The following is a 15,822-nucleotide window of genomic DNA, read 5'->3' on the forward strand; positions in this document are numbered from 1 at the left end:
ATATTGTAACTAATTAACAGCAACTGTAATATCATCCCAAGGGAAAGGTCTACTGGCAACTTATTCATTATCTTCTATTATTGTGTATCATATTAAAATGACAGGCATCTTACAATGTACAAGTCATCAAAAATTTTGGCTGTTAGAACTAAAAGCAATTTAGCTAAAACTGTTTCTACCTTCATGATGAGTGAAATTTATCCAAAGGGGACATGAGCTTATAGTATTTCTTCAATATCTGCCTTGAATTTAATGGCACAAAGATTACATGTAAGAGAGCAATAAATTAATTTTACTAAGTACATAAAAGACAAGGCCAGCTGCTCCTGAAATGGGCACAAACTCTGCATCCAACAATGAAAATATAATGGTGTTTGTAATAAAATGTAAGCAAGTTGCAGATCTGTGTGCTGTTTCAGGAATAAATCACCTATCCTCCTTCGGAGCCATGCAATTTGATAAATTATCCTTGAAGGAAATGTTATCGGAGCTCCCATTTAATAAGCATGTTTGAGCTTTCAAATTAGCATGTAAATAAATGTATAGCTGTAAAGTTGTTGGTGTCCTGATTGATTTCCTCAAGTTCATCTCACTAGCTATTGAATCTTATGAAACAATCTCAATTCTTATCAGTATAGTATACTCTGTTTTCAAGTATAAAGTTCTGGGAGTTGAACTTATTATTACATCCGTGTTAGAACTGCACGTGTATCAGGGTGCCTGGGTGGCTCTGTTGGTTAAGTGTCTGACTCTTGGTTTCGGCTCAGGTCATGATCTCACAGTTCGTGGATTCGAGTCCTGCATCGGGCTCTGCGCTAATGGGTCAGAGTCTGAAGCCTGTTTGGGATTCTGTCTCCCTCTGTCTCTGCCCCTTCCCTGCTCTCTGTCTCTCAAAAATAAACAAACATTTGAACGCCTGGATGGCTCAGTCAGTTGTGTCCAATATCAGCTCAGGTCATGGTCTCGTGGCTCGTGAGTTTGAGCCCCGCGTCAGGCTCTGTACTAACAGCTCAGAGCCTGGACTGTACTTCGAATTCTGTGTCTCCCTCTCTCTTCCCCTTTCCTGCTCACACTCTTGTCCCTTTCTCTCAAAAATAAACAGACGTTAAAAATTTTTTAAAAACTAAGTATTAAAAATTGTTAAAAAGAACTGCACATACATCAAATTTTAATTAACGTGTATTTAAAAAAATTAATTTAGGTTCTTGTTACAATGTACTACATTTTCAAGGAGGAGGTTCTAGTATGTGAACCTACTACATACTTGTTGGAATTACACACGTATCGAAACTCAGCTAACTTTATCCTGTTAATAAGAAATACTAATTCATAGCGACGTATTTGTGGTTTATTTAAGTGCACCTACCTGGCTTAAGGCTTCACTGGTGATTTTGACTAAAATATGCTCTGTACATCCCAAGCTACAGCTGCAGTGCATTCAACAATTGATTCCAAGCTTGAATTGGTAGTGTTATCCCAAGTCCTCTCATTTCTTGATAATCACAGAAGTGGGAGGCACTTCTTATCATCTAGCTTCACTGCATTATATAACGATCAGGGCCCTAAGGGATGGAGGCTTCCTATGACTTGGCTAAGATGCTTTGTTTATACATGGCTGTGTTGACCCAGATCTCGGCCTGTCTGGTCCCAGTTTTCTTTGGCCTCTGCGACCCTCCAGGGCCTTCCCGCTATCATTGCCTCACCTATCCCATTTGTCTCTGTAGGATTTATATTATTATTATTATTATTATTATTATTATTATTATTATTATCTGGGGTGGTTAGACCATGTGTATAGTTTCTGAAGAATTTAAAGCTCAGGTACCACTTTTCAGTAAAGGAAGACTTCCTCGGAGTAGAGAGCTCCCTGCGAGAGAACGGGCAAAGTGACAGTGGAGACATGGCCTTTGGGCGCTACACACGTCATCACAGCGAGTCCACAGCACTCATCTGCTTGTCCTTTCTGCTTCCAGCTCACCATTCCGGTCACCTCTTGACCGGCCTTTGCTTACACACATTCTCAGAAACCAAAGGAGTTCTTAGAACACTTGATGTGAAATGTAGCAGACAGATGCCAGCCTATGAACAAGGCCAGTAGGACAGTGGTGTGCTTGATACAAGAGCACACCTAGAACACACATTAACTGTGGCTTTTTCATGCGTAGTTGACTCTATATAAACTGATTGACACCTTTGGGGGTCGTCTTTCCACCGACTCATAATTTTTCCCACTCTTGAAAAAGATTTCTGTACACCCAGTATTCTCTAGTTAAAGCTGAAAATTCAACTCATCATATTTACACAATAAAAAAAATCCATTCTGCCTTGTTTTTAATTGCAAATTCTACTCTAGGGACTCATTCTCCTGCTTAGGAGGCAGCCCTGTGCCTTCTCTTGGAGAAGCAAGTGCAGTCAATTATGGTAATGAAATGTCAATAAATATAAAAATTTAATACAGTCTGCTCCGGGTGAGTGGCAGATGAGGACTTGCCTCCCAGACAAATTTGCTGCTGCTGCAAATATTAAATGCACCTGAAAGAGTATCTGGTTGCCTGAGAGCTCTCCAGTACAAAAAGGATCAGGTACCAACTGGGCTTTCCCATTATGCTATCATTGCAGCAGCCAAGCCAGTACCATCATTGACAGCTATCGCAACATCTTAACTTATTATTGTAAGCTGAACTTTTTATGTCCCCACGAGCCATCTAAGACTGGTGCATATAGCACCTTTCTTTTCTAATTTATTTTTTTAAATTTTTTTAAATGTTTTATTTATTTCTAGGAGAGAGAGAGACAGCATGAGCAGGGGAGGGTCAGAGAGAGAGGGAGTCACAGACTCTGAAACAGGCTCCAGGCTCTGAGCTGGCAGTCAGCACAGAGCCCAACGCGGGGCTCGAACCCACGAACTGCGAGATCATGACCTAAGCGAAAGTCGGACGCTTTACCAACTAAGCCACCCAGGCGCCCCTATAGCACCTTTTTTTTAAATGAAGAAGAAAATAAGCCGTTTTTGTTTTGTTTTCCAAATTAAGAAATTCTTTTTCTTTTTAAATGTTTATTGTTTTTGAAAGAGAGAGAGGGAGGGGCCAGGAGAGAGAGAGGATCCCAAGCAGGCTCCGCTATGTCAGTTCAGAGCCCAACTTGGGGTTCGAACTCAAGGACCCGTGCAATCATAACCTGAGCCAAAAGCAAGAGTCAGATGCTCAGCCAACTGAGCCATCCAGGTGCTCCAAGCAATTTATTCTTCATAATAAGATCATTGCTGTCTTTAGAGAAAAATGTATTAATAACCATATGAAAATAGTTAGTAGTCATTGCTTTGTAGGAAGCAACAAGCTTAGGAATAATCTATATGTGATTCTTTCATCATCCACAAGCATGCATTCTTTAACAATGACTACTTTAAAATATAGTCCCTTAATAAAATAAAAATGGAAACGTATCTCTGCCTTCACTTTTCTCATGCACTAGTTAATGTCATCACATGCTCACAGTATGCTATTCTGGATTCCCTTTGTATGGATCGTACATTTTTCTTTAAACTTATTTGGGGGAGTTAAGAACGTTAACCTAAGTGGGGCGCCTGGGTGGCTTAGTCGGTTAAGCGTCCGACTTTCGCTTAGGTCATGATCTCGCGGTTCGTGGGTTCGAGCCCCGCGTCGGGCTCTGTGCTGACTGCCAGCTCAGAGCCTGGAGCCTGTTTCAGAGTCTGTGACTCCCTCTCTCTCTGACCCTCCCCTGCTCACGCTGTCTCTCTCTCTCCTAGAAATAAATAAAACATTAAAAAATATATATATATTAAAAAAAAAAGAACGTTAACCTAAGTGATAATGTCATTTCACAACAGAAAAAGATGAAAGTATAGACCTGTAAAATGTAGGTAGGCAAAATCTCTTCCCTACAAACCTTATCAAAAAGTTTTTTTCAGAGTAATTATGATACATTTCAAAATAATAGGATGTCTCAAACCATTTTCACAGGTAATGTCTCCTCTGCTATAAATCTATAGTGCAATCTGATTTTATGCACAATTCTTAAAAGTTTCGAACAAAATGTGTGTTTCTGATTCTGATGGTCATGAAAACTGTCATTCCGTGTTGCAGGTGGACTATTCCATAATAGCATCACAAGCCGGGGCCACCCTCAACAATCTCATGAGTCACGCACAGGATTTAGTGGCAAAGCTTCGCTCTCTACAGTTTGATCAACGAGAGTTTGTGTGTCTGAAATTCTTGGTGCTCTTTAGTTTAGGTAAGGAATCCTTTCTCATTCTATGCACAACCAAATGTTACTATATGATGCCAAACTCGGAGTGTCTTGAAGTCAATACGTGTTTTTGTTCTACCAAGGTAATGCCCTTCTTTTCAAATCATGAAATCTTCAAGCACAAATATATTATAATGTATATATTTCTGCATGATTCATAGCCTGTTAGTAGATGGGTTAGGGTGTGGAAAAGGAGTTATTAGACTGGAGTCCTGAATTTTCTCTCATAATGGACATAATGAGTAGGCAGTGGCTATATAAAGCTGTGACAAAAGGTTGAATGGCGGTGGCATAGGAAAGATGTATGATATCAAATTGTTGCCATCCTTCTGCTGTGGATCATTTCTATGTGCCTTTTGTTACAGCCTGCAAGCTACTGCTGTTTTTAATGTAAAATATGGAGAGTAATTAAAAACCTGTTTCTGAAATCTCTATCAGGATTAACCAGAGAATGTTTACAACCAGATGCATCACTATGCAAGTATAAAAGATGATGGTTGTCAAGGGGAAAGGATGCTTCTTTAGGAAAGCTTTGGAGAAGAAAGATAACTAAGCAAGACAGATTGGCTAAATCAAGGTTCTCAGTGAGTCAGTTGAGAAAAATCACCACTGCTTGGAATAAAAAAAGGATTAAGGAGATGGATTTTCATTGACTTCAAAGGAACAGATTTTTCTGCCTGTCCCATACTTGATTTCTGTATTTTGTTGGCTTAATAAAGCCAACTTAAATAAACTTTTTGCCAAGTCCGTTTATTACTTATTGGCAGAGAGCTGAGGGAGGTGACTTCCCCCAAATGAAAAAAATGCAGAAATCAGATTTACCAACATGTGTTTTTTCTTTAGTCTTCAGTTAGAAGATAGTTGTGAATTCATAGCCTAAGAAATAAAACAATAAAACAAACTGCAAAGTAAAACAGATGTGTCTGCTCTCCAAATTTGGTGCTTTCGTTTTAAAATTCTCCTTGACAGTCCTGCACAACTGTTGCTAATAAAGGGATAGTTTGAAGTAATAGAACCAGAGTTAATTTTTCACATGTAGTCAACATTTAAAATAAAAAGAACGTTTTCATATTTTGGAAAATGTGATAAATATAGCAAAGAGAAATGTTACTGAAAATTTAAAAAGACAACAGAATTTCATAGATGTAGTGTTCAAAGGTTTACAGTGCCAGGACTGGGTCCTGTGTGGTTTCTCTATTAACCACTATAAATAGGAAGGTTCTATTCAAGTGAGTCTACATCTTTTACCCATGAACAGTGTTTAGAAAATCAAGAGGAAGATCGCACAGGCCTACATGCTGTAATCTCACAAATCATTCTGGTTTATGGCAAGATCTTAGCCTTTTCGACTAGCACATTTGATCAGTAATTAAATGGAAAATGTGGTAATGTATGTGTAAGAAATCTTACAGCATCTTAGTGATAAAATATTTAAAGAGAGTCATGTCACTTCAATGGTATTTTAAATTAGTTGAATAACTGCATTGCATTTGAAGATGGAGAGATTAACCATGAGCCATGTTTCGTTTTCATCCCTTTTATCTTTCCTTCATCATTTTTCAAAATTATTATGTTCTCTGCCAGTACAATGGAGGTAGGGCGTGGGATGGTGGTTCTGATGTGCTTGCAACCTCTGAAATTCACAAATTACCATCCTGAACCATAGGGCCATATATTTACCAGAACCTCAACCACACGCTCTCATTTAATTGAGTGTGTTCACTGTGTCAGAAGCCTGGACACCACTGAATCACTAACTCATTGTCCCTTAAACTACGCCTGTTTGTTGTTTGGCGGGGGGAGGGGGGGAAGGAAAGCATGATTTTTGTATCAGAGGTACATAGAGTTTTGTCCAAGAGTTTATTTTTAAAGAAGCAAGAAAACAGTAGCTGGCAATAAAGTTCAGGTAGTTTCCAATTTGCATATGGAAAACACTTTCCTCCAGAGAAACAATAAGTAATCTTCTTTTGACAGCTTTATTGAGGTAGGGGGCTAATTAGCCTTCAGGTACCCAGGCTAGCCTCAATAACCTGTTATTCTGTAATGGGAATGAAATCCTAGAGCCACTCTCGAAAGCCACACCCAAGTCCAGAGTCAGTACCCACTGTTTCAAACCGTCAGGAGCCTTGCAAACCCTACCCCATCCCACTCCACCCCACCCCAGCCCTGTCACGTCTGAAAACTGATATGTTCTGGACCCAGCCGATCCTTGAGCCTCTCTGATCCTGGAGGAAAATGAGGACTTTGTGGACTGTTCAGTGGTCAGGGGCTGCGTTGAAAGAGGGCGATAGTAGTATTCTCTTTGTAGGAGATGAGACGGTGTTTCCCATCTAGATTTGGTGAGAGCAAGTAAGATGTGAGCCCAAGCAGGCACAACGTTTTAAGCCAGAAGATTGGCTGATGCAAAAGCATGAAGGCAAGTGAGCAAGATAAGTTCAAGGACTAGTGGGTGATTCAGTATGGCTTGAGGGAAGCCTCCGTTATGCCTGGAGTGGTGGGCAAGAGCCCAGTAATGGAATGCCTTAAAGCATTCAACAAATGTGTACTGAGCAATTTACTAAGTTTCTGGTGCTAAGGTAGGCATTGGGGATGCAGTGGTTCACAAAAATAGGTGCCCCGGTCATTCTATGGGCAACTAGGAAGGATAGACAGATTCTTTAAAAAAGGGGTGAGGTGGGTAACATAAGTTGATTTGCTTTTCTGTTAGTGATGTGGAAAGATTACTGGAGAGGAACAAGGCTGGAAAGTATGTTCAGGGGTGGTTTTAACACATATAGGATGCAAACCATGGGATATGACACTTAGGAGGAAGAAGTCCCACATGAGTCCCAGCTTTCTGGGTGCTTGAACCAGCATAGAAAACTCTAGAAGAGGACGTGCCTGGTGGCTCAGTCGGTTAAGCCCAACTTGAGCTCAGGTCACGATCTCACGGTTCATGGGTTCAAGCCCCACGTCGGGCTCTGTGCTGACAACTCAGAGCCTGGAGCCTGCTTCAGATTCTGTGTCTCCCTCTCTCTCTGCCCCTCTCCTGCTTGTACTCTGTCTCTCTCTTTTCCTCAAAAATAAATAAAAGTTAAAAAAATTTTTTAAAGAAAACTCTAGAGGAGCAGTAGCCAATTAGTTAAGCCAAATCAAGTTCCAGTAGCAACCATCCTCCTCCTAAAAGTCATTTTTCACTAAGACCGATTTCCTGATTGTACAAGAAGCTAATGACAGGACTGAATGTAAAAGTACAGTTGGCTAAAAATTTTCCATTCTGCTGCCTGCTTTTTTTCTCTTCCTCAAGTTTTTCTCTTCCTCAAGAGCAGATATCAATTGGTTAAGCTGATTGAAAAAAAGTAAAAGTAAAAAAATGCCCATTCTCTCAGGATATTTTTGTGTATATAATATAGTAGGCTCTGAGAGCCCAGTCTGCTAGTTGTTATGCTTTCTTTTTTTTTTTTTATTATTTTTTTTAATATTTTTATTTATTTCTAGGAGAGAGAGAGACAGCATGAGCAGGGGAGGGTCAGAGAGAGAGGGAGACACAGACTCTGAAATAGGCTCCAGGCTCTGAGCTGGCAGTCAGCACAGAGCCCGACGCGGGGCTCGAACCCACGAACCGCGAGATCATGACCTAAGCGAAAGTCGGACGCTCAACCGACTAAGCCACCCAGGCGCCCCTGCTTTCTTAAAATACTGTTAAATTAATATGCATGTATATATATTCCCCTATGAGATAACATAATTGTTTTAATGTTTTTTTAAAATTTATTTCTGAGAGAGAGAGAGAGAATGACAGTGTGAGCAGGGAAGGGTCAGAGAGAGAGGGAGACACAGAATCTTTAGTAGACTCCAGGCTCTGAGCTGTCAACACAGAGCCCGACACGAGGCTCGAACCCACAAATCGTGAGATCGTGACCTGAGCCGAAGTCGGACGCTTAACCGACTGAGCCACCCAGGCGCCCCTGAGATAACATAATTTGAATCCATCAATAACTTGGCCCAAAAGGAGATACTATATGTTGGCCATTTACAACTGATGACTTAAGAAAAGAAAATTTTTGTTTTGTTTTTGTTTTCTGTTTTTCTCTTAATATTTTAAAATGTTTATTCATTTTTGAGAGAGAGAAACAGAGAGTGAGCAGGAGATGGGCTGAAAGAGAGGGAGACATAGCTACTCCCTGTTAGATGCCCTTCACAAAACTGCCACCTGAGACTTCTTGGTACAAAGCACTGAACATGCTTAATTCGAGGACAAAGCTGGCTGCAGGGCTCTTTGCCTCATCTCCAGGTTTGGTTCAGGCATTCTTTAGTGTCAGATCACATCTCCTTTACTTTATTATTATTTTTTTAATGTTTATTTATTTTTGAGAAAGAGAAGGCGTATGTGAGTGGGGAAGGGACAGAGGATCCCAAGCAAGCTCCGTGCTGACAGACAGAGCCCAACGCAGGACTCGAACTCATGAAACATAGAGATCATGACCTGAGCCAAAGTTGGATGCTTACTGACTGAGCCACCCAGGCGCCCCAACTCCTTTACTTTAAAGGAGTTAAACATATTACCTCTAAGATAAATTACCATCCAAGCTGTTGGTGAAATGTCTAAGACTTAAAGTAAACAAAGAATGCTCTACGGTTGTTCTAGTATTTTTAGCGAAGCAAAGGCCTTTTATCTATCAGATTAATAAACTAGAATGTCCATGAACCCAGGAAGTCTATCTGTTTTGCTCCTAGCATACCACTTGACATAATATAGGTTTTTAATAAATATTTATTGCATTCATGAATGAAAGAAGGCTTTTCCTTCCAACTTCTAAGTTAAAAAAAAAAAAAAACAAGTAATGGGAACCAGAAAAATTAGCAAGAACAACAATAAAAATGCAGGCACAACATTTTACGAAAGGCTAGAAAATAGATCCTATAGATAAATGGTAGAGAATTTGACATCTTTTTTTAGTTTAGAAAATAAAGATATAAGTCTTCACATTATGAAAGGGGTTTTTCTAAGGAAAATAGAGACTAAACAGAGTCCTCCTTTGTGAATGAAATTATGACTGGAATTAAGTACTGATGATCAGTATTTAGGTTCTGTTTGAAACTGACGCACTAAGAGTTTCTGATACCAAAATGATCCCAGGAAAGGAAGTGACAGGAATGCTTTTCTCTGGTAGTGTTAGTAATAAAACATCTTCAGGTGGGCAAATCACTTAGTTTCTCTCTTACAGAAGGAAAGGACCTAAGAGATTGTCTCCCTCCCATTTTGGATTTGTAAATACTACATGATTTATTCAACATGATAGGCCCAGAGCCGGGTCTAGATCTAACAACTCCAAATGCTAGACCGTGTTTTCTCTGCAACGACATAGTATCTTCTTCAGAGTCATTTGAACTCATCAATCAATATTTTTAAAATACTACATACATGCTAAGGGACCATCTATATAGACAAAATGATGTAAGGAATTAGGACAATCATCTGAGGAATATAGACCAAAAAGAAAACCAAACCCTCATGTGTAAACAGGGGACTGCTTAATGTGAATTTCCAGTGTTTATTGAATGAAAATACTAACTAATAAGAAAGCTTTTTACTTCCCTTGGCTTCTAAATATATCAGAGGTTGTTTTTTGTTTGTTTCATGATGAGACGAACTCTGGGTTTTAGAGCTTCAGGAAGCTTGTAGTAAGCATTTGTCTCAGCCTCACCTCCATCTCCAAACAATTCTTCCTTATAGTTTGCTGTTGCCTAGAGGCTTAGCATTTCCTCTGGATTATTTGCTGAACTTTAGGAAAGCTAAATGACCATAAGCCTTCTTACTTGTTTGTCTCTTTTATTATCTATTTGAGCTCCTTATAATGTTAAAAGGAGAAAATGAACAAAAGTAACTCTCTTTCCATTTGGTGGTCGTCAGCATTCAAAACCCTAAGATAGAAAAGAGAGGAGCCAAAGGTGTCTATAAAGTTCAAGAGATGAAGCTCCTTGGTGGGGAGAATTTGTAAATTCAGCCTTCAGGTAGAACCTTCCAGTCTGCTAAAGGGTCCTGTCATAACTCTGTTCATGCATTATGTTGACGTTAATAGTAAATAAAATTGCACTTTGTTTACGAGCTGGAAAGTGTGGATGAGTTTAGTCTTTTAGGTGGGGAAATTTACTTTCAGCCAATTAGCTTTCCAGTAGGCTTAGTTTTTGATATAACAGGTATTTATTTCCTTATTTGAATTTTGTCTAGTAATTCTGTTTTGCTGTTTAAATAAAGATCCATCTCTCATTTTCCTTTCCTAAGAATATCTTTTCTCCTCCTGACTTTCAATATCAGAACCCAGCCAAGATGCACTGTCAAAGTTCCCTGCAGAGCAGTTAGTTGGTCCAGCAAAATGCCACTGGGAGACAGATTTCATGGGACCCAAGCCCAAGTCAGCACCTCTGTGTAGAGCTTAAGACTTGATCACAAGCAATCACATAATGGGAACTCTTTCATTACTGAGGAATGGCATATATATGTACACTTCATTTGAAAAATGAAGGTTTTATAAATAGGCAAAGAATTGCAGAGCAACTATTGATCTCACATCTCACTTAATAAGAGACTATAAGGACCTGTGCGAATATTAAACACGGAGTCTTTAAGAGACTTATAGAGGCATCTGTGTTAACACAGCGCACGGTGGTTCAGTCAGGGTCCCTTAAGGGAAGACTCCTTGCTTTTGGCTCAGTAAGAAAGACTATTATGAAGCTACCACCAAGGTAGGTGTGTCCTGTCCTGTGCTGAGAAAAGACCTCGCCATGCGTACTCCCCTCATGCCACCCACTTGGTCATTTGCTCCCCTGGGAAGGATAACCCAAAAGTGCAGAGGAGGGTGAAAACTGGTTGATTAAATCGCAGTTCCACCTGCAAACCCAAGTCCAGATGTTAGCATGGCTTTGCAGTGCAAATCGTGACGAGGCTTTTCAAAATCTCACCTCCTGTGCAGAGGAAATAGTTTTGCAGCTTCACCTGATTGGCCAGTTATGGGGTTGTCTCGAGGGAGAAAAATTGCCCAGGGCTGGGCCATGTTGGGATTCCCGCACGTGCCCTTCCTGAGCTCCAGACCCCGAGGGGCTGTGAGCATGGGGGTACAGTTGGTGTCCGGAGCTCCCCAGCACTTCCAGAGTTGCCTGGGAATGTCCTAGAACACATTGCTGGAGAAGGGAATGTTACAAAAAGAAAGAAGATACTTTTTTTCCCCCGGTTCTCCAGCGCCCAGCATCTTGTTGGGTCTGAGGGTTCCTGCCGTCAAACTAAGTGTCCGGTTAGCGGAGAGGGTGAGGATGGGAGTACAATAAGAAAGCACAATTCTTTTTTTTTTAATTTTTTTAAATGCTTATTTTTGAGAGAGAGAGAGTGCACGAATGGGAGAGAGGCAGAGAGACAGGGAGACACAGAATCCAGCACGAGAGGATTTCCATGCTGCTCTGCCATCTTGGCCCCTAATCTCAGGAGACACAAGATCCGAAGCAGGTTCCAGGCTGTCAGCACAGAGCCTGATGCATGGTTTGAACTCACGAACTGTGAGATCATGACCTGAGCCCAAATCAAACTCTTAACCTACTGAACCTCCCAGGCACCCCAAGATAGAGCAAAGCCACAGGGACAAAAGGAAAAATAAATTTGCCTTTTGCTTTTTTGCAACATTAATCCAGGTAATAAAAGAGGTTTCCAAATCCAACAGAGAGATTTGATCACAATCTCTGTGTTAGCAGCGCCTAAAGCAAAATGGACTATTCACTTTATAAATCAGAGAAGATGGTGCAGGTATAACTTGCTATAAGGCAAATCTCCGGCTAACATAGAAAGTGAAATAGAAGTGCCCAGTCCCATTCCTGAGTTGACTGCTTCCCTCCAGAAGAGTCAGAAAAACTTCAGAAGAGTAGAAAACCAGTAAAAATTTCTATCTGTGCATCACAATATATGTCTGAGTATTAATTCAGCTTTTAAAAAATTTTTTAATGTTTTTATTTTTGAGAGAGAGACAGACAGGCAGAACATGAGCAGGGAAGGGGCAGAGAGACAGGGAGACACAGAATCCGAAGCAGGCTCTAGCCTCTGAGCTGTCAGCACAGAGCCCAATGCAGGGCTTGAACCCACAAGCCGCAAGATCATGACCTGAGCTGAAGTCGGTGCTCAACTAAGCCCCCCATGTGCCCCAATTCAGTTTTGAAACCAACACAACAGTCTGCATGTTGCGAACTTCTATTTACGTGGTATCTGCGTAAAAGATGGTCTTAAAACAGCAAAAAACAGCCTTCCCATTATGTGGTAATTGCCCTTCCCAAGGCTGGTCACAATCTTTGCTTCATTATAGCCTTCCTCTAACTCTGACCACACAACCACCTCTGCAAATGCTTCTGTTCACACATGTACACACACGAGTGTGCCACACTCACACATCTGCTCACATACACACTCTCACTTACTGGCCTGTCTAGCAATGCAGTGTGTGTGTCTCACATCTTCACCCAAGTGCATTGGTTAAATTGTTCCTCCTGAAGTCAGATAAGCAAAGGAGAGGTCCCAGGGTTCTTCTTATAATTAGCATTCAGTCTCTGCTTTTACCTTTTCATATATGATATTCTAATTTAGAAAAACACTTACTAGACGCTTGTCAAATAACTATGCATATCTTCATACTAATGCCTTGCTGATATATATGCAGCTGAGGGTAATGCTGGCAAATAAGCATTTCCTAAAATTTATGTAATCATTTGAAATTCAGAAAAGATTGATTAGCATTCAAGAGATGCCACCGTTCAATATTTACACCATAGAGATTTGGCAGAAGCAAATGATGGCACATAAAGTTGATGCTTGTCTTAATTAAATGCGGTATAATAGGTGTTGTGTGGATTTTTTTTTTCTTTCAGTGAGCAAAGCAGTTTAGCAATGGCCAGATATAATTCATTTTGGAGTTCTAAGTTTGAACTTAATCAATATGTATTTACAGCCATGGAAGAAGTGATTATCATTTGTTATCTACTGGTACGAGAATATAATTGCCTAAATAGCATTTATTTAGGCATATTTCTGAGTAGCTTACGCTTAAAAAATATTTATTATTTTTTAGTTGTTAATACTAATATTGTCATTTTGCTAACTACTGCTGTTTAGTGAGATGATTTTTCAGAACTGTATTGGCCTGGCAAACTGGGACTCACCAGCAAGGAAAAAGCTGTCAACCCTGACTGCTCTGGTTGGTATTTCCCTCTGCTTCAGCAGTGCCCACTGCACTGTTAAAACCTCAGAATGCAATGGCTGTACTAGTCCAGTCTCAGAAAAGGCTAGATGGTTAACGTGGTCAGTGTAGATCTGACATAGTAGTGAACTCCTGGGATGCCCCAGGGCCTTGGGGTGTTTTCTAGAAAGGAGTCACTCAGTGACTCACTTCTGAGGAATTCGTTAAACCTTTTTTTTTTTTTTTAATGTTTTATTTATTTCTGAGAGAGAGAGAGAGACAGAGACAGTGTGAGCAGGGGAGGGTCAGAGAGTGAGGGAGACACAGAATCTGAAGCAGGCTCCAAGCTCTGAGCTGTCAGCACAGAGCCCGACTCGGGGCTCAAACCCACGAACCGTGAGATCATGACCTGATCCAAAGTCGGACGCTTAACCGACTGAGCCACCCAGGCACCCCAGTTAAACCTTCTTTCTAGTTTACTGCTAAAATCCAGTGAGTCCAATCTTGAGTTCTCACCATGTTTGGTTAAGAGGGTTAAATTCCAAATAGACCAATTCATGCCAGGAACCAAGAACAAATGTGAAGTTTAAAGGCCTTTTGTCAGTGTGAAAGAGTGAATCCCACAATATATACTGAGTGGCTACTATGTGCAAAGCCAGTGTCCTAGGCAGCATATGAATTGGTAACATACAGTCTTTCCAAAGAGAAAGAAACTCCTCAATATGATGGAGAACAGCACTTAGGACCCAGGGGACACTAATGAAAAAGGGGGAGTGCATCAGGTGGAAGGTCTAATACACAACACATCATCACAACACTGCATGATGCACTGGCCACTGCTTCTCTTCCCTTCCATTCTTTCTTCCTACTGAACCAGTGTGTGCTCTACACACACGTTAGTCTCATCCATCCTATTTGTCAGTGAAAATACCTTTCTCGGGGCACCTGGCTTGCTCAGTCAGTAGAGCATGCAACTCTCGATCTCTGGGACGTAAATTTGAGCACCATGTTGGAGTAGAGATTACTCAAACATAAAAAAAAAAAAACACATTAAAAAAAACAGTGCCTTTCTCAATCCTCATGTTACACAAATCTGACAGTGATCACAGGCATGAAGAGCTGCGACACTGTGTGAGGGATCACCAGGAGCTCTGGCAGGGAACACCATACTGAATCCCCACATGCTGCGGTACCCAGGTTTCTGACAGAAACTTTGGCCTCAGTCCTGAAAGGAAACCAAATCCTAGAATTTTACCATAGAAATGAACTTGCCAACGTATCCACCTCTCCCTTCTGGATAAGAAAATTGAGACTATCAGGGGTTAAATGACTCATGCATGGTCACACAGATTCCGGCCTTGCATTGAAATTTTTGGGCTCCACACACAGGAAAGGAACACAGATATGGATTTCAGGAATTCTTGAAATACCACTTTTGCATTATTTTCAAAATTAGATATTGTTTTTTGGGCCTGACATTCTTTTCAACTTAATCTAAAAATGTTAGCCTTGTGATGCATAAAATAATTTCCTAGAAGAGTGCACATTACCTTTTATTGCATCAGGGCTCTGTTGCATGTGCTGAACTTTGGAGGAAGGCATCTGGCCCATGTTAGCTCATACTTTGATTCTCCCAGCTTCACGGCGGGGTGAGGGCGGGGGAAGGGGAGGCACGGAGTTCTGTGTCATGCATAAAGGTCAGCGTGACCTGAGTGACAATGCTGTCCTCAACTTGTACAGTTCTGCCTCATCCTTATGGAGCATCTTCACATTCTAGTTGTGTATCATTCATTTCATTTTGTCTGTCTTGGTAACAAATAATCATTGATAGCACACCTGAAATATTCCTTTCTCTCTACTATTTGACCTAAGAGAAAATAACTATTATGTCAGTATTACTATCTATGCAGGACTTCTTTTTCTAAGGTTCAGAGTTTTTCTTTTATTTTCACAAATTGTAGTAAAATACATATAACACAAAATATACTATTTTAGCCATTTTTAAGTGTACAGTTCGGTGGCATTAAGTACATCCGTATTGTTTTGCAGCCATCACCATCATCCGTCTCCAGAATTTCTTTGATCTTTCAGCACTGAAACTCTGCACTCATTAAACAATGACTTTCTATCTCCCCTACCCCCCCCAACACCACCATTCTGATTTACATGCAGAACTTTATTTAGAAAGTACTTTTTACCTGTAACGTTAAAAGTTATAGTAATTTTACAGAACATGACTAGATGCACAACATGGCTTATGTGCCTAAGGAGTGGAAGGAGTCTGAGCCCATGCTCCAAGCCAGGTTTTCTGATTCCAGACTTGTCACTCTGTACCACACAGGAAAGGAAGTCTTAGGGTGTGGGT

General features: G+C 40.6%; 1 protein-coding gene across 2 annotated transcripts in view; it reads left to right on the top strand.

The window, feature by feature from the left end:
* NR5A2 (nuclear receptor subfamily 5 group A member 2) overlaps positions 1-15,822 on the top strand; it is a 132,674-nt gene that overhangs the window by 79,010 nt on the left and 37,842 nt on the right. For both annotated transcript variants that reach the window (XM_039227584.1, XM_039227585.1), the window contains one exon: positions 4,104-4,251. In XM_039227584.1, the coding sequence (XP_039083515.1) occupies positions 4,104-4,251 (148 nt within the window). The remainder of the gene's footprint in view (positions 1-4,103; positions 4,252-15,822) is intronic.

The sequence above is a fragment of the Hyaena hyaena genome, unplaced genomic scaffold (assembly GCF_003009895.1).
Source record: "Hyaena hyaena isolate Hyena2069 unplaced genomic scaffold, ASM300989v1 scaffold_28, whole genome shotgun sequence".
Classification (NCBI taxonomy): Eukaryota; Metazoa; Chordata; class Mammalia; order Carnivora; family Hyaenidae; genus Hyaena; species Hyaena hyaena.